Here is a 19,540-nt window from a genome sequence, read left to right on the forward strand (position 1 = left end):
AAGAGTAACTCCCAGGGCTCAAAACTTAGAATCAGTACGGCTGCTTTACTTTTCTGAAGCTCAAAAGTTTTGACATATTAAATTTATAACCAAATGGTTCCACTGGTTACTACACTGCTTCTTTAATTTACTCTTGCTCCACCATAGCAGCAGCTCTCACCATCCACAGAGCTTTAACTTTATCAAGGACTTGCATCCCATGACACATTTATGCCTGGCAAGAAAATATAAAACAAGCATGCATTTCATAATGTCTTCTCTGATTAGTTCTCCAGTTCTGTGGTCAAAGAACCATGTCTTACACAGATTAAATTTGTGCTGCTGAATTACTGTTCAGTGCTGAACATGTTGCTGAGCTATGGCACATTACTAAACAATTCATTTCCCAGCACTTCCTTTATAAATGAAATTACATCTAAAGGAACTTTTTAAGCAGAATGAGGAAAGATACGGCTTTCACTGTTGTCCTCATAATTATCCTTGTGAGGAATTATAAAAAAGAAAACTGTATAAGCAATACATTTGGCAGCAATATTTTATATTGTCACTTAAAAATACCAAATTACAAGAAAAAGTGCAAATCCAGTGACCAACCTTACATTTCTGTGGGTTTGCTTGTTCTTCATCTGAGACAAGAATCTTCAGTGTTTCCCCTCTCAGTGGATTCCTTTTCTTCTTATTTGCATATCCTGTGTATGATTATGACTGCTCAGGAATGCTATAAAAACCTATGTCAGTGAAGTTTTATGATGTAATTCATTTACAAGCATCTCCTATAAATATCTGTTTGTGTGGATTACTACTTTCCTTCTCAGGCTGCGTCTTTTGTCAGTCCTTAATTCACACAGGTTTTTTGAGATAGAAATGAAGGCAAAAAAATTATCTGATGAGAAATATGTTTCTCTTAGTAGCTATGAGATTTTCTTTGCTTGTCTGCTTGCAATTTTTGTGTGTGTTAGTGTTGGTCTGATTGTACTTTCTTGGTTATCAATCCAGGAGCTGGAACGAGGTAAGTAGCCAACCTTTAGCTACAGACCTTTAGGAATTCCTTAGACTTTGAAGACAGTGCTCTTACAATTGTAGTTGGGGTTTTTTTGGGTTTTGGTTTTTTTTTTTTCATGCTATGTTTTTAATGCTGGGGGCAGGGGCAGTGGTGTTTTAGGGTTTATGTGTTTTCCTCTCTGGAAAAATGATGTGAACAAAATAGGGGGAAAAACCAAGTACTGGAATCATGCTCTGAAGGCATGTAAAATAATTTTCATGGCTTCATCTTGGGGAAAGATCTCTAAGATGCAATCCAAGCTATAAAGCTTGGGTTATTCCACCATATTCATCAACTAGTGAAGGTAATATGGAAAACTCTGAAATTTTGCCTTTTTCTCCATGTATGAATTTTGAATCAGAATAAAAATAATCCGTTGAAAGACTAATAATCTCCTAGAGTTTGTGGGGCCCATCCTTGGAATCTATTAATTTCTTTACTTAAAAAATATTTTTAAGTCATTTATTGGTGTGAGAGAGCTCCTGCATCAGTCAGCTGCCTGCCATATATAAAGATCAGGTATAGTCACTCTTAGTCTTTATTCAGTGCTCAGAATGTGCTGGAAGAAGTTACTGATACTCAAAGCAAACTAAATTGAAATAACAATGTTTCATTATTTTCAAATGGAACTAAAATTTTTATTAAGAAATCATGTGGATATAAGTTATGTGGGAGGGCCACATCTGGAGGACTGCATCCAGTTCAGGGCTCCAAAACATGTGAGAGATATGGAGCTACTAGAGAGAGTCTCACAGTTTCTTTTTGTTGCTGAGGAAATATTCTGCTACACTTATGACTTTGCTGCTTTCATTAACCAAAAACCCATACTATTTCATTCTGACAGCTAAATTTTCATGAAGACTAAACTTTCTGTAAGACTTTTGTTAAAAAAAATAAAAACAACCAACCAAAACCATTATGTCAGAATTCCATGTTTGTTCCTTCAGTTGCCATTGTTTCTGTTTCCTGATCTTCAAAAGTACAACACCTACCAACTTTCTTACCTTCTAACCAGAATGTTATCACACTCCAGTAAAATAAAAGGGTGTATTATTGAATCTAGAGGCAGGCTTTTACTTAATGCCTTTGGTTTTAGAAGAAAAAATAAGGAAAAAAAATTGTAAATATATGATTATAAAATATTTTTAATTATAGTTGATATATAATTTTAAAAAACTTTTGCTATTTAGAAGTATTTTTTAAACAGATTTACAATTATTTTAAGGACAAGTCTCAAAGAAGCTCAAAGTAGTGTGCTATCACTAGTTGATATTAAATTGGTGTCATTATGCTATGCCTTCCATAATAAACTGTTCATTGTAGTATTTATTGCTTATCTGCTCTTATGATTCAGTTATTAAATTTATTAGAAATGCCTCTGCCCAAATTAACATGCTAATGAGACTGTATGCCAAAGTCAATAGTATAGGTTTTATCTAACAGTAAACAAGAGAGACATAAAAAGGAAGAAATAGGAAAGAGAGGATTGCAAGGGGAGAGTAAGGTGGAGACAGATTAAGTAGAAAATATCAACTCTCCATGGATCCCGATGGCATTTTGTTGATCTTCTTGGTGGTGAGGGTTTCTTGAAAAACACAGAATCCAGTGGGTTAATACACATTTGGGACAGGTGGGAATGCCCAGGTTCCTATTAAGAGGTGTCTCCAGGGAAGTGAGAGCTTTGGTGGTTGCAGTTTCTTTATGCAGTTTTGCCATAATGGGCAAAACTCCTTCATAACAATGTTTAAGCCATGAGTGATAATATTTCAGTCTCTGACATCTGCTTTTGTCTTAAAATGTGCTTTGATGTTAATGCCTTCAAACACAACCTAAAATACCACTGATACTGCAACTAGTAAGCAAAAGGCATTTCCTATCAATCAGCTTTAATTCAGATATTTTCTGAGAATTTTCAGTGTGTTACTCAATGAAGAAATCTTTTTTTAATATATAATGAATTCCTTTATGTATACCTCATGTCCTGTAGCATATTAAAGTAAAGATTAAATTTGCAACAAGGCCCAGTTATCTAATTTTTTTATAAATTCTCCCAGAATTTCATGTATGTATTGATGAGAAAGATCAGGTCAAAAATAGTTTAACAATTCTGACACTGGATGTTTCCAGGGCTGTCATTGAAACCAGCTTACACATATAAAAAAGGGCACAGCACAAGTACACAAAGTCTGAGGCAATAATTCGTAATATTTTTTAACCAGAACATACAAAATACTAATAATTCACTAATTGCCTTCCCGTTTATCTCTGTCCATTTTGTTAGACATAACTGGGCATATCATTGTATCCTTTATGCACTCAGTGTTGCAGGAAAACAACATCTAAAACAAAATTGAAAGTAATGAGAACTAAAGGCAAATAGAATTAATAAAAATATTATTAGCATTACAACTATTGTAAACATTAAAAAGTATATTTTTTCTTTAAACTGAGCACTAGGTAAAACATCCCTGATTGCAAAGCAGTAAAAAACTCCTAGAAATTATTGTATTGATGATCCGTGTGAAATAAAATCTAATGTAATATTTTTCATTTACTTCTGTATAATTAAAACACCTTTTTTTTCATTATCTAGCTGAAGCAGATGTGAATACTCATGGTTATATGGGAATATTAAAAATAGTCTCTGGCACATCTTTCACTTCCACCTTACGAAACAGTTCCTCAGCTGATTTCAAAGTCCTTGCCTTTGATGTTGAAAAATTGGTAAGAACCTATCAGCTTGTGGTTTATTCAAGAGTATTTGTAGGTACATTAATTCCTTAACATTAACTGTTGTTGATAATTTTTTCTTTCCAAAAAAGAGTTATTTCAGGTCCTAAGCCTGGTCAGAACCCAATATACTCCTTATCTGAGAAAATCAGTGAATCATCAAAGAAATACCTTGCTTCTATAGTCTAGAAAAAGTTATTTAGTACTGAAACCATGATTATAGTGTGAGAATGGGTGTATTTTTAATTATTGAAATTGGTTCAAGATTTCTCTTTTTCATATAGGTACAGAATATCTTTCAAGAAAGTGATCTGAAATACAAGTTTGAGAGATGTGAAATCTCCCAGTTCAAGTAGGTACAGCTTAATTTAACTTTGAAAATAAATGTCAAAAGTCCTTACTTACGTATTTCTCTCAGAAGTATTTACCTTGATTATCAAGATGTCCTTGGGAACCTCCTATATTATGCCTTTCACATCTTGCATCTTCCAATGTGCTCAGTTTGTCACCAGTGTGTTTCCTTGGGCAAACTTCCTTCTCAAATTGATGTGTGCCCCTGCCTTGACTAAACCAGTAAGGCTGAGCCCTAGCACCCACCCAGAAATATTCCATATTTCAAAGAACTGCTGAATTATTTTTTACCAAGGTGCTGTTTGCAAGGTTGCTGGTCCTTGCCATCTAGAACAAATTTCAGATTAGAGATCTCCTGGCATAAGTCTGAAGGCTCAGGCACTCATATGTTCCTATGGATACAGATCCACTTAATTCACATTCCTTAAGGTGTTAACAAGTAAGGCTGTCATTTGACAGCAGGAAAAGCTGCAGCCTCTGTGTCCTAAAGATTCCGTGAATCTGCTTCTTTTAGTACAGCTCATTTTCAATAGTCTGGGGTGTTAGTTGTCCTACTGAAGGCCAGCTGACTAAAATGCCCAATGTATGCAGCCAGGTCTGTGGTGTTAATTCCATCTGCACCATTCTAAATAAGGTCCTGATTCAGCAAAACACATGTAACACTGTCTGTCATTATTAAGCAATTCCAGGACATGTCCCAATCCTGTCCCAAACATTCTAAACTCAGTGGGAGATATGTGATGTTGGTTCTGGTTTTTCTTTTTCTTTTTTATTGTTGTTTCGTTTTCTACAGGAAATCTGAAGATGACCATGGCAGATTGACATCAGAGACCAGGTAATTGTGTATAAAAAAAGTTTACTTAAAATATAGGCAAGAGACAATGATACTACTAATTTAGACAATTCTTCTGCGGACTGTAAATCAATTTTAAAAACGCCAAAACCAAACATTTTTAGAATTTAGATAAGGTCCTCTAAAGAGGATGAAGCTTCAAGACATATATTTTCTCTTAAAACTTCCTTTAGGATTAGATTTTTAAAAAGGGATTGTCCCTGGGACTGTCAATTTAGAAAGAAAAATGGAAGAGAGAGAAAGGTAAGAAACTATCTAGAAAGGAAAAGATATAGGTTTGTGCTGAGTTTGCTCATGTAAAACTGCTTAAACTGAGGTCAGATCTCATGTCACTACCAGTAACTCAAGTTTTAAATCAAGAGCAGTCTAATGACACACTGTGATAGGCAAGAACAAAACAGAGGATGAAAGATTTACTCTAGCAGAACTGAAGAACCCTGAGAAATGAATGGTATAACTGGCTGTCTCATAGGTGAACCCAGAAAATTAAAGTACACATTACATGAAAACAGATCAATAGTTTTGTGCTACCACATGTTCTCGTGATATCAGTGTAAGTACATAAAGTTGATAAATATGTGGAGGAGATTAGTTTATTTGAATGGCTGTCCTTGAAAAAAAAACCAAACAAGATATTGGGGTATTATTTGACCATGAATATCAGTAAGTAATGGGAAGCAGATTTACATTGGAGCAATCTTTTGATTGAAATAGTGAGGACATATCCCTATTAGCTAGAAAGCAGAGTATGATGACTTTATGAAGGATTATATAACATTAAGGGAATGGACTACACAGCACTAGGAGTAGGCCCCTCCCAAAGTGTTATCCTTGTAAAAGTAGATCCAGTCAGGAAATTTGGGTTCTTCACAAAGGGACCGACCACTCTCATCAAAATTTGGCCATCAAAGATCGAAACATCTCTGAGCAGTTTGCTCAAGACTGCCTTTGTAAGTTCTGGGTTTTTAGTTTTCTCATCTGGTCAATTTAGATGCCTTTTAGGAGATCAATTATGCCAAAGAACAGCTAACTTCTTTCTGTCAGCCGAAATGGGAACCCAGATATCTGAACTGTAAATAACTGTGTCGGCAAAACTCATCCCACCATTGTATCTTAACACAATAATCATAGAAATTGCAGAAAAACTGCTGGTTTTGAATGTTGGATCTTGTTTTTATAAAACAGTAAGGATCTGTCTTCACTTCTGCATCCAATAACTTTGTCTCAGACATTATTTTCTTTTCATTTAAAAAGTGTTTACCCCTTCAGGCGATCTGCTTGGCATTTCACCCTTGAAACGCTGCTGCTGAGTCATAAGGACAGCAATAAAAGCTTTTGTTTGCTCAGCATGGCCTATAGGTTATCAGAAATACACAAGAAGGAGAGCTTTTCTACATATTGCAAACTACAAACTATGCTCAGCAAAACGACAGGATTAATCACTCCTTACAAAGAGCACTACTGAGTCAGTTGCAAGTGGGTAGTTTAAGGATAGAAAAGTTTACGCCTAAATTTAAGTAAAGGAGAAAAAGTTTATCTTTGGCAAGTGTCATACTTCAACATTACCTTACTCTAGCTGCAAACATAAAACTTCGTAATAGTCTCTAGAAAGGATGGAGAGAACAAACAGAAAGCACTATGGATAAAATTCATAGAAGTTAAATGTAGTTTAACCACAATTTCTGAATATCCCTGTTTTCAACCATCATTGTTTCCTTGTGAGAATCCAGGCAATCATATAGCAGATCTGCAAAAATGCAGAATCCACAGATTTGCATAATAAAAGTGGTCACTTTGTATTATATTTTGCCATATTACACAATTTTCATTATACTTCCAGGTTCACCTTCAATATTTTAGGGCTAAAACTAATACAGCTGTTGAACAACAGTAAAGTTATTTCTTTAGTTTTCCTCAAGTTCAGCTCCATTGTAGCAATTGAAATGAATGTTGACTTGTTTTTGGGTTTTTTTTCTGATAGTGTGAGTAAGAGAAAATAAAGAAAAAACAAAGTTTCTCCAAGATTCAAACTGACCTGATGATTAATAAATGTTTCTTTATATCATCTTTGTCAGCCAATATTTAAAAAATTATCTGCCTTTGCAAATAAAACCAGAGTTAGAATGAAATATTGTCTAGATGATGTAGTATAGCAGATTTTTTCATCAGCTCAAATAACCTAATTGATTTCTCTGTTTTGTATTGCTAGCGTGGTTGTCATCCTCACCCTCTATTTTACCCAGATGGTAACAGTTGAGAAAATAAAAAATGAGCTGGTTTTGGGTGTCATTGCAAATAACCCTAATCCTACCAAGGCTTTGAAAATTGATGTGAACAGCATACAAATCACAGGTAATATTAAAAAGTTTTTTGGTTTGAGGGTTTTTTGTTTGTGTGTTTGTTTGTTTGGGGGGTTTTGTTTGTTTGTTTGTTTGTTTGTTGGTAGTTGGTTTTAATTCAAAAAACCCCTCAGAAACACAGGTAGCAGGAATGAAAGCTTTGGTTCCCAGACAGCAATTGGATTGTTACTTTTTTTCTCGGGTGCCCTCCTCCCCCATTACATAACTTTCAGTAGCAGCTTAAAGAAGAATTTACAACCTTTTCCACTAGAAAGTATGAGCCAGTATTCCCTAAGGAGGGAGTAAAGGGCAAAGTAGCTGTTTCCCAGTGAAAACCAGTCAATTTCACCTTTTATGAAGCAAAATATTTGTAATTTTTAGCCCTCTAATAAAAGCAATTACGCACCAACCATGTTGTTTCATAAGTAAATACAGTTACAATTTTTTTCTGCTAAAGAATAAGAAAAGGGCTCAGAGTTGCAGTGAGTAAAGACTTGTTTACTGAAAAATATGTCCTGTCAAAAAAACAGACTGCTTCGGGAGCAGTGCACCCAGGGAACAGAACAGGCTCCATATTCCTGTAGAGCCTAGGTAAATGTAAGTGGGGGGGGAAAGGAACAGGGCTTTGAGGACTAGGTTGCTTTAAATTCTGCAAATATACAGATATTTTATGTAAGTACTAGAAAATATATCAAAGTCTAAATGGAAGCACTTCAAGATCAGTGGGAATCTTTTTTTTTTTACTTGAAAAAAAGCTTCAAAACAGCTCTTCATTGAGGATGAGGTTAAAAAACAATCTGAAGCAGAAGTTGATTAGCTGACATTTGAAGACCTGCTGGAGTTATTATTAAGTAAAATCTGAGGAGTGGCAATCTGCTGTGCCATGTCTCTTGCTCTATACCAAAAGCTGCAGTTTTTGCTAAATACTTCAAGTATTCAAAGGCTAAATTCAGAGTCTGGACATATTTAGTTCTCTTTACTGCTTGTTTATTACAAATTACTGCACAACACTATGGAAATTGATTGCTCGTTATACTTCAGAAATGCCACCAAAAAATAATTAAGAGCCTCTTAAAAGGTTCATCCATTGATGAACTTTGAGGTAGTCAAACTTTTTCTGCTGTGGATCATTGAAATGCCTCTTTTCACATGAGAAATCACCTGCATATTCTACCAGGAGTGCTTCAATAAAATAATTGTAACTAATTAAGAACCACAATATGTGGCACTTTTGAATATATCAATATGTTCTGCTAGAGACATTCCTATTTCAGTGAGGGAGAGAGGTGTCACACAGGTGTGACTTGCTTGAAGTGATTTTTCACAGTGATTAAAAGTAACTTTCTTTCTTGTAAACTATCCCAGGTTAATTTTAACTCATTCATCTCTTCTAAATACTGTTCTCTAAGACACAGGTGCTCTGCAAATCTCTATAGAATAAAAAGCCTTGAGAGAGATTTCCCAGGTGAAGACATTCTATGTGCAGTGCAATCAATAGGGATTGAGGATTGAAGGAAACTGCAGTTGGCTTTGAAACCTTGAAATCTCAACTCATTTTTGGGATCTTTCTTCCTTGGGAAGATCATGGAGTTTGAGAAAAGATTGGGTACGAGGCAAAAGGAGGGAAGCAGGACACTGACAGTGATTTAATGAGAAATAGTAACAGCTTTCTTTTTAATCTTTATTTCTGTCATTTAAAACTAGACACTGTGCTATAAAAGAAGTTGGTAATGAACTTGCTTTCTTCCAGCAGCTGCTGCAAATCCTACTACAGCGACACCTTTAACCTCATCAGGTCAGTATCTTTCTCAAAGCAGGCACTAATTTTTGTTACCAATACAAGATGAACGGAAAACAAGAATTGCTGTTCAGCTCACATAACTTAGTAAAGCTGCCCTGGCTGCAGTTGGGGATTGACTGCCAGGGTCCATTCAATGATAATTAACTGCCTCCACCATTTCTGACTATTTGAGAGTGATCTGTAGTCTGTACAAAATCTGTAGGAGCTTAATTAGAGTACCAACCAAAAAGCTGAGTCTCCATTAACCAGCTGAGCTGCAAGCTGAAGATTTTGCAGATTTAGGGAGGTAGATCAGGCTGGGGAGTCCTGCTCTCATGCTGTGGTTATTGATTTACTAAGCAATGTTGACAGACAGATTTTCCTACCACTATCCCTGGAAGTTTTTTTATGATGATAAGACATGAAGCAGACAAACTTAGTCTCAAAAACCTGCCAAAGTCAGCCAGAGAGATAAACAATACAATAAGTGCTTTATAGCACTAGGGGCAGGTAGTCACATACAGACTGCATGCAAATTGCCACATACAAACTCTCCAGGGCAGGGTACCAGGCCAGAAGCTAAACAACTGCCCCTATAAATATAGGAGACAAGTAATTATTGATATTCTAATTACAGCCATAGTAATGAAAGAGTTACCATGAGTCTGGTTACAGGCCTACCAACGTGTATAGTCCAAAGTGTGCAAGTACTGTAGTCTATTCCCAAAGATACCATTTAAACTGCTAGCATTCAGTTTTTTCCCCTATCTGCCCCTTCCTCTGGTATGCTATCTTAATGCTCCCCTGGTCTTAAGTTCAGTGTTGTTAATCACCCTCAAGCAAAATTTGGAGACTGGGCAAGGTTCCTAAGGAAAGGGGAAGGGAGTTGGGAATTGTCTGCACCCAAGGTTGGAATGGCAACAATATTCATGGTGTGAATTTCTGCTCCCTTGGCCTTGGGTCTGCTTGAGGTATTTTTTGTGGTTTTGTTCATATTGTCTACTTCCTTGTTCTTTATGTTTCAGTCCAAATGTCACAATATACCCGCATTTTACCATACTGGGTACATTTACACCTGCTGGATGCAGGGTTATGGCTCTGCTGACCCTAAAAACATCCTTTTCCATCTCAACTTGATAGTTTAGTGAGATTTTCTAGTAATTGTGCTTATATCACTGCTGTTTCTGTCACTTTCCTGTGTTTTCCTTTTAGGGACTTTGCTGTTAACTTTTGCATGCACTTTTGTGAACACCTGTAGCAACCAAAATTTTTCAACAGTCTTCAAGATGTAGCTCCTTGATAACTGTCTTCTTAGAATTGTTTGCTCCTGCATGCATCTATGTTTTAGGTCTTGGAATGTTTAATTCCTTCTAAATTGGTTATCCTGTAGTAAATATATAGACAGATATGTTGGTATAAATATATATATATATATATATATGTGTGTGTGTGTGTGTGTGTATGTGTATATCTCTTTGAAAACCTGTCATGGTATCAATTAAGCTTTTTTTTCTCTGCAGTAGCTGTGAGAACAGTCCATCTATTCACTGCTCTTCTCTCTGCCAAAGAAACTGTGTCCCTAAATTTGCTGACACAGAATGCACTGTGACCAGAATGGTCCAGTTTATCTTAATAGTATTTGCTAAATAAGCATGTTTTGATCAAAAATTGGTGGGAAATCCTCCTGCGAGTTTGTGCACTAGGTCTGGGAGAGCAGGAATATGTAACAAAAGTAAGTTGGTGATGGCCAATGGTCATCAACTTCTACCCACAAAACTGATGGGTGGCAAGCTATAGAGAAGTCCTTACTGCATCTCCCACTTCATTCCTTCAGGCCCCTCATCCTAGAAACTGAGGTACAGGATCCAGTACCTGCAGTGACATGAGCATTGTTTTCAGTCAAAGACATCATCACCCTACTCACATATTTGAGTCTTAATTTAGAAAGTCAAAGTAGTAAACAGGGATGCTGAAGCAAATTCAGAGAGGAAAAAAAAAGACTGTTTGGGAGCTGGAAATTCCAGGTGCATCCTCAATGAAGTGGAACTTCTGTTGGAGCAATCACAAATGCACATTCCATTTTTCCAGAATGTTTTACAGTTTACAAACACTAATACAAATCTGCTCATTTACCTAGGAATTTGTTCAGGTGTAAATATGTACACTCACCGGTATGTATATATTCACCTGTATGTAAATAGACAAATAATAGATAGGTTTGAGGCTCCTAATTTATTTTTAGAGCAACTTTATTTGTCAGAAAATGTACATTTTCCTTTTAGTACTAATGTTGAAGTTGTTATAGCTTTTCTTTTTTCAACAGATCCCACGAGTTTCATTACAAGTTCCTTGACACTGACTTCAGGTCAGAACTTTTACAGGGGAAGACAAGAAAGAATTGCTCCTGTTTTAGTGGGGGGAAGATGGAAGGAGGAAAGAAATCTTTTGAAGTTATTGAAACACTTGGGTTTCACATAATTTTTTCTTATGTTTATTGTGACACTTGAGCTTCAGGACCAAGCCACTCAAGTTGGCACTACCATATCATTACCTGGAGTGCGGGGAGCAAACAATGCAGATATAAAAGCAGATTAACTGCTGCTTAATTGTGCCCAAGCAACCACAGAGGTTCTCCCAGAGAGGAAGAAGTAAAGTTCTAACCCTGGGTTTTGTTTGTCCAGGTTCAGGACAGCTCACCACAAGCAAGTCCTCAACAACAGTGGGTGAGTAAAACTCTGTGTGTGAAGGAGCAGGGAGGTTACACAGAGAAATCTGAGATTACAAAATTGCACTGCTCATGTACAGCCTCTCCTCACAGCATTCAATACTTGTATTCCATTCCTGAAAATTCAGGACATGCAGGTTTACCTTAGACCAAGGAGACCTTTTCAAAGAGAAGGGACTTCTAAGACTGTACATGCTACGAAAATGCTGCATGTGTTATGCATGTTGATGCACACATTGACACTAGCTGGTTTTGGGTTTTTTTTTTTTTTCAATTCATGTTATTTCTTTACTTTTATGGAGAAAATAAAACAAACTAAGCAACTTAATAGCAAGGTATAACTTCCACTGGACAGAAAGCTGAAGATGTTTGAGTATTTGAAAACATTCTCCAGCCTTCTTACATGGTGCAATATAAATGATTTCTACAAGCAATCTAATGTGTTCAAGTCTTATGTGTTTACTGCCCTATTTAGTTGAATATAACACTTACAGCACAATTTAGGGTAATTTGCCATTTAAAGAGAAGTCAGAATGTTTCAGCAGTAAAAGTTGATTTCTTTCAGTCCAGGAGGTGGCAGTGCTGTTTAGTTTTCTGACTTGAATTAGCTGAGAATTGATCATGTTGTATGTAAACAATGACTTCTTTCCTGATGGGCTTGAGCAAAATCTCTTCCTGGGTTACTGGTTGCAATTTTTGCTCTGGATCTAGAATGCATAGTTTTGTCTCTGCTCATTTGTGGAAATTCATTCACTGGCCTTGTGCCACCTCCAACGCTTTACTGGAGTATTTTGGTTCATTTTAATTTCCAGTTGGATGCAAAATGGTAAATCTTGTGGCTTTGTAACATTTGCATTGCCAACACTGAGGGTGTTTTGTAAAGCACTTTGAAGTGCTACAATACATCCATACCAATGTCAGTCTGAGACACAGTACAATATCACACTTAATCTGATTACAGAACTAGCAGCTCTATGAAACAAAATATGAAAATATGAAATTTTACAGATTACTATTTTTCCTTCTTGCATCATAAATGTTGACCTTTTTCTGTAAGCATTTATTGAAGTAGAGACAAGGAACTGTGTGAATAATTCTATAGAATTAATGCAATTTTAAGAATTTTCAAATTAGTAGTTCTCCAAAGCTTAGTTTAGCCACATGTTTCTGTTCAATTTAATAGGACCTACTTCAATTCTAAAGATATCTAAGACCAAAACCCTCTAAAGACTATGAGTTTGTTTTCAGTAGATAAACATTTATGCTCTAGGAAAAGGCTATTAGTAAGATTTACAATTTCAAGGATCTGCCCATGTATACTTCTAACAGAAATTTGCTCTTAATTTAAATGTTTAATTTGTAAATCTGAAAAGAATATGGTTTCTGATTATTCTGGTGTTTAAGAATCTAGTCTTAAAGACTCTTTGTTTAGGATATGCTAGTTAAAAAATCAGATTCCTTAGCATGATGAGGTGCAACAGTGTGATGTGTTAAAGTTGAAAAAAATCAATTAAATTCTATTTACCTAAACCCAGAGATTATTCACTGTTATTTAAACCAAAGTTGTTTTCTCACATTATTTGAACAGAAGAAATTGGAAAATGTCATTTATTATATTGCATAAAGTAGTTTATTTGTGTAAAGGAAAAAAAAAAAAGAATTCATAGATATTTTCTTCCAGCCTTACTTCAAGCTTAGTTTTGAAAGATATTTCACTTCTGAGAACTCTCTCCATTCTGTGCCAAATTTATCTTTTTAGTATGTGATATTTCATTCCAGGCTTCTAAAAATGCAGTTTTGTAAAACACAATGGAGTGGTTGATTTGATTTGTGGTAAAGCAACCAGAGGAAAGTAAATTTTCCTTTGTGGTGAGACTGCATTATTGTTGTGCTGTTATTGCTCTCATCTTTATTATTCCAGCTGAGTGTTTGCTACCTGCTGAACTCTGTGCTGATGGTGCAACCTGCATTAGTGAAGATTTCTTTTGTGATGGAGTCTTGAACTGCCCAGATGGTTCAGATGAATCTGAAAAAAGATGTGGTAAGAATGTAAACTCCTGTAAATCAGTCTTTTTACACATGCTTAACACTGTCAGTATTTTGTAAATAGTTTATGGGCAATAAACTGCACAAAGAAGTCCAAATCAATCCTATTAAACATAATAATGAGTGATTTTTAAAATAATTACCTTGCAAGAGGAAACAATGTTCTGTAAAATTCTCACTAATGAAAAATATGCTTAATAAATAATGAAATATTAGAGTCATTCTGTTTTAATATAAAGCAGTAAATTTGTTGCTTACTATAGAAATATTACTAACATAAGTCCTATGTAAATTACAAAATAATATACAAATTTAATATGAAGATTTGCATCAGTGATATCAAACAGTGTTCAGACCAGATGACCCATACAGGTCCCATTCAGCCTCAGCCCATCAGTGAGTCTACAAAATTACAGACCTGAAACCCCACTGGAGTTTAACAAAAAGAGTTCTTATCCTGCAGTGCCAGTCAGTTTGTTTGCCTTTGTCTTATCTTTGAGTACTGTGTCCATTTCTTGGTCCCTCACTACAAGTCCCATTGAGGGACTGGAGAGGAAGGGCAATAAAATTGCAGAATAATCCATGTGAGGAACTGGGAGGCGTCAGCCTGGAGAAAAGGCAGCTCAGGGATCAACATCTCACTCTGTACAACTCCCTGACAGCAGGGTGGAGCCAGGAGCAGGTCAGGCTCTTCTCCCAGGTGACCAGTGACAGGACAAGAGGAAATGGCCAGGGGACATTCAGGTTAGACATCAGGAAGAATTTCTTCACAGAAATGGTTGTCCAGCATTGGAATGGGCTGCCCAGGGAGGTGGTGGAGTCACCATCCTTGGAGGTGTTCGAGAAATGACTGGACATAGTCTGGCAGACAAGGTGGTGCTCCAGCAAAGGCTGACTTCAATGACCTTGGAGGTCTTTTCTAACCTAAGTGATTCTACTCTATGATTCCATCTGACTTTCTCATTTCCCCAAGAAACTATTTGTACCAAGGAGTTTGACTGCAGTGCTCCTTACCAAAGTGCTCTGCAGTTTTGCTGGGGAGGCGTACAGGTTAATGCTGCCTGCATTGCTCTCCACGGCCTCAGCTCCCAGTTAAAAGTCTGTCAAGTTGTCTCTCAAAGAGAACATTGCAAATGTTTTAGGAGAAATGGGAGCAACTAACTCCCTCAGTGTTTTGTTAGCTTGTTTTTTTGTTTTGTTTTGTTGGGGTTTTTTGTGGTTTGTTTTTTTTTTTAATATATAGAATTTAGTGCTAGAAATCTGGAAAGCTTATTTCCATTCTGCTGTGAGAAGAAGAAAACAGTGAGGGCAGTCTGTTTCGAGCTTTCATAAACATGTGAAATGCTGGGCTCTAAAAACAAACAAGCAAGTAAAAGGCCAATTATGTTTTTAAAGAATCTGAAAGCTTGATCCTGAAGGTTTGTGACAGCCTGAACCTCTCTGTCATAAATGAAATTTTCTTCAGAAAAAAAGAAAAGAGAATTGCAGATTCTCTGCCCATTGCCTACATTTTTTTCTGTCTGCAGTCAGCTCAGGAGGGAGACTTGACTGAACATTTTGGGGAAAATATCCATCAGAATACTTCAGTACTATATCCACTGAAGCACATAAAAATGTGTACTTATCATAACAGCTGCATCTAGCTAGATCATAATAACTATTGGCTCTGAGTTGACCCTTCTACAGGTGAGGAAACCAGAAGGTCCTAAGGTTCAGCTAGACCCTAGTTCCATGGAAAGCATTAGGTAACCTAACCCCAAGAAGTTATTCAGTCAATCATTTCTACCATCAAACATTTTTTTTTTTTTAGACAGATCTTATACTGGGGGTATTTGTTGGTTTTTTGGTTTTTTTTTTTTTTTTTTTTTTAATTTTAGGCATTGCTAAATAAGAAAAATATAGACCCTTATATTCATAAAGTAATATTATAGATCTCATAAAATGAATGATTTTACTTACCATCATAGAGTCACAGAATGGCCTGGGTTGGAAGGGACCTTAAAGACCATCTCATTTCAACCCTCTGCCAGGTACAGAGATACCTTCCACTATCCCAGGTTGCTCAGAGCCCCATCCAACCTGGCCTTGAACACTTCCAGGGATGGGACATCCATACAGTTTCTGAGCAACCTGTTCCAGAAACTTTTCCTAATATCTGATCTAAATCTATTCTCTGTCAGTTTGATGCCATTTCCCTTGTTCTGTCACTCCAGACCCTTGTAAATAGACTCTCTCCATCTCTCTTGTAGGATCCCTTCAGAGAAAGGACACAATTATATAACCCCAAAACCTTCTTTTCTCCTGACTGAATAATTCAAATTCTCTCAGCCTTTCCTCATAGCAGAAGAGCTCCATCCCTCTGATCAACCTGGTGGACTCCTCTGGACTCACTCTAGCAGGTCAATGCCCCAACTAGGTCTGAATTTAGAAGTTTCCACCCACACTTTATTGAAGACATTACATTCATACATATTATGTGTGACAAAATTAAATTTATATTATATATTGGTAGATACAGACAAAAATAAGCTCAAATACTTGAAGGCAAAGCTGTGTAAACATGACTCAGCTGTGCCTTGGAGGCCACACAGGGGTTTAAGTTATAAATTGTGCTTGAGTAGAGTTTTTCAGCTGAGGCATAAACTCTTATGCACATGGCTTTTGGATGTGATTTGCACATCTCCCTAAATCTCTACCAAATATAATTTGTGAATGTTTTCCCCTTTGTAAATGAGGAAGTCACTCCTCATTTCAACACAACTGAGCTGAAAATTTCAGGAATGTGCATACTTAATAAACATAGTAAATAAAATAAATACGTACAAATAATAAAAGTAAAAATAAAAGTATAAAATAAATATTAATAAGAGTAAAAATAGTCAGTGTCAGAAAGGAAGACAGCTGTAGTTACAGTCCAAAGAACTGAATGATTTGCCCCTGTTCATCTTCACTGATACCTGGTACTCCCAAACAATTTGGTCAGTTATCACTAGTGCAGCCGTTTTGGCTCATAACCTTATAGAAGTACAGCTCTGGCTGGAGGACAAATTGTTGATCCATGTTTCTTATATTTTATTAAAGTCTTTCCTATCCAAAACCTCAGAGCTTCTCTAATTTTATGTGTTTAAGTACCTTAGCAGATTTTATAAAATCAGTGGAATGAGGGGTAAGAAGCTGAATGCACCTTTGGGATAGCTGCCAATTTTTCCACATTTTTGATGTTTCACATTTGTCCCATTCCTAGATGGGAAACATGTCACATGAAATCTAAAATTGCTTAGATTTTCAGAAGTTCTTCAGAGTTTCACAATGAGATTTATGACCAATTCATAATTCATTCTACAAGTGCTCCTGCATATGAAAGAGTTGTTGTCCTTTAAAAAACTTGGTTTGTTTTTCATCTTGATTGTCATTACCTCTAGTATTTCTGATTTCATGATGTCAATGGTTTAAAATATAGGATTAAGAAGTGAATTTTGGTAATCTCTTTCCTGCATTAGAAAGAATTCAGTAAAATCTCAGATTCTCAGAAGAGATTCAGACAACCGAACACCCTTTTTTTTGTTGTTGTTTTATTGATTAAAATTACCTTGAAAGGTTTCTTTCTGGCTCTGCAATGCAGTGCAGTAACAAAAGGCTTCACAAAAGTACAGCTAGCAATTTCAGTGAAAGGGTCTCTAGAGAAATGTGAAGTCTGAGCAGCAGCCACTAATAATGACTGGCATTGCTGTAAAGCAGCCACGTAGCACGTAGGGGTACAGAAAGGGAGACTGGAGGCTGATCCCAGGAAGGGTTTCTGCAGACTCTTTGCAGTTATACGTCTAGACCATCATTTTGTGATTACTCACCTCATAGCGTCACTACAGCACTGAGAGAGTTTAACCAGAAAGTCATGGACTGGCCTTTGGCAGAGAAAGATCCTGTCGAGTGAAATATGTGGGCTTGATTTGACCAGTTTGGGGAGCTTCTCCCTCAAATTCAAGGCTAACAGGATGAAGCCCTCATAATGTCGCATGCATGGAATGTAAGTAAATAGAAGTGGACAGCAAGATACATATTGGGGAAGGAGTAGAAGTGGCTCCTTCAAAGGATATCTCCTGTCTCCTTAGGAGAGCAACTGCAGCTTTTCTTTGGGCTCCAGGATGAGGCAAAACTGTAATGACTTCCATGCCCATCCATCTTTGACCACAGCTGCTTTCTTCCTGCAAGGAGGAAGCACTGGGAGGTTCTCTAGGAAAAAAGGACCAGTCCCTGCTATCCTCCTGCTCATTTCTGACACACTCCTTAGCAATACACCTAAGGACCTGTTTGAATTTACTCAATGTCTCTTAAGAGATAAGGAACAAATAAAAGATAACAATAAGAAGATAAGAACAATCATAATAATAGGGGGCTGGAGCATCTTTCTTATGAGGAAAGGCTGAGAGAGCTGGGCATTCTGCCTTGAGAAGAGATGACTGAGAGGGGACCTGATCCGTGTCTGTCAGTGCCTGCAGGGAGGGGTCAGAGCAGGGACCAGGCTCTGTTCAGTGGTGCCCAGCAATGGGACAAGGGGCAATGGGCAGGAATTGATGCACAGGAAGTTTCACTTGAACATGAGGAAGAAATTCTTCACTGTGCAGTGACCAGACACTGGAACACATCACCCAGAGAGGTGTGGAGTCTCCAACACTGGAGATATTCCAGAATCAGCTGGACACAATCCTGTCCCATGTGCTCTGAGTTGATCCTGCTTGAGCAGGGAGGTTGGACCCATAGTGGTCCCTTCCCACCTGACCCATTCTGTGATTCTAAGAGAAATGAATGAGCAAACACTTGTCATTGATTTTATTAGAGAAGTATGCTTACCTTTTTTATTATTGTCCACACTATAAAATTCCTTTTAGATCAGATTATGTCTATACTTCTTAACACCTTAACAAGCTTCTTAACAAGCTAGGCACTTAACAAGCTTACACTTCTTAACAAGCTGGGCACTTTCCTTCTTCTCACACTGATTTTATCCTTCTCATTGGTAAGGACAGGAAATATGTGAATTATAGTGGAGAAAAAAAGTACTTCTATACCAATACCCAGCTCCAATGCTAATATAGAATAATAACTATCACTCATGGACCTTTTCTTTCTTTGTATTTAAAATCTTATCTGTTGTGTTTTCTTCTCAAAGACTGCAAAAGGGAATATGTTTCTATTCGGCTCATGCATTAGGCATGTTGGCAAAGTTCATTCTGCACAGTCTTTATTTATGGCTACGTGAAACAACACTTGACTTTTGTGTTTGCTACAGTGATAGGCAGAAAGAATTTTACACTTATGAAATGAACACACAAGGAGACTCAATTTATTCTTTTATGTATAATTTCCCAGAGGAGGACTATGCTCAATAAAATTCCCATTTAATTTTCAACTGAGAGGGGACCTGATCCGTGTCTGTCAGTGCCTGCAGGGAGGGGTCAGAGCAGGGACCAGGCTCTGTTCAGTGGTGCCCAGCAATGGGACAAGGGGCAATGGGCAGGAATTGATGCACAGGAAGTTTCACTTGAACATGAGGAAGAAATTCTTCACTGTGCAGTGACCAGACACTGGAACACATCACCCAGAGAGGTGTGGAGTCTCCAACACTGGAGATATTCCAGAATCAGCTGGACACAATCCTGTCCCATGTGCTCTGAGT

General features: G+C 37.0%; 1 protein-coding gene across 1 annotated transcript in view; it reads left to right on the plus strand.

Moving 5' to 3' along the window:
• The first annotated feature begins 864 nt into the window (after positions 1 to 864).
• Positions 865 to 19,540, plus strand: part of TMPRSS15 (transmembrane serine protease 15) — a 53,584-nt gene continuing 34,908 nt past the window's right edge. Inside the window, exons 1-8 of the mRNA XM_041414788.1 lie at positions 865 to 1,009; positions 3,636 to 3,766; positions 4,057 to 4,124; positions 4,917 to 4,958; positions 7,186 to 7,328; positions 10,121 to 10,158; positions 11,713 to 11,818; positions 13,742 to 13,861. Coding sequence (XP_041270722.1) covers positions 865 to 1,009; positions 3,636 to 3,766; positions 4,057 to 4,124; positions 4,917 to 4,958; positions 7,186 to 7,328; positions 10,121 to 10,158; positions 11,713 to 11,818; positions 13,742 to 13,861 — 793 coding nt within the window. The remainder of the gene's footprint in view (positions 1,010 to 3,635; positions 3,767 to 4,056; positions 4,125 to 4,916; positions 4,959 to 7,185; positions 7,329 to 10,120; positions 10,159 to 11,712; positions 11,819 to 13,741; positions 13,862 to 19,540) is intronic.

The sequence above is a fragment of the Onychostruthus taczanowskii genome, unplaced genomic scaffold (assembly GCF_017590055.1).
Source record: "Onychostruthus taczanowskii isolate IOZ18803 unplaced genomic scaffold, ASM1759005v1 scaffold47, whole genome shotgun sequence".
NCBI classification, from domain to species: domain Eukaryota; kingdom Metazoa; phylum Chordata; class Aves; order Passeriformes; family Passeridae; genus Onychostruthus; species Onychostruthus taczanowskii.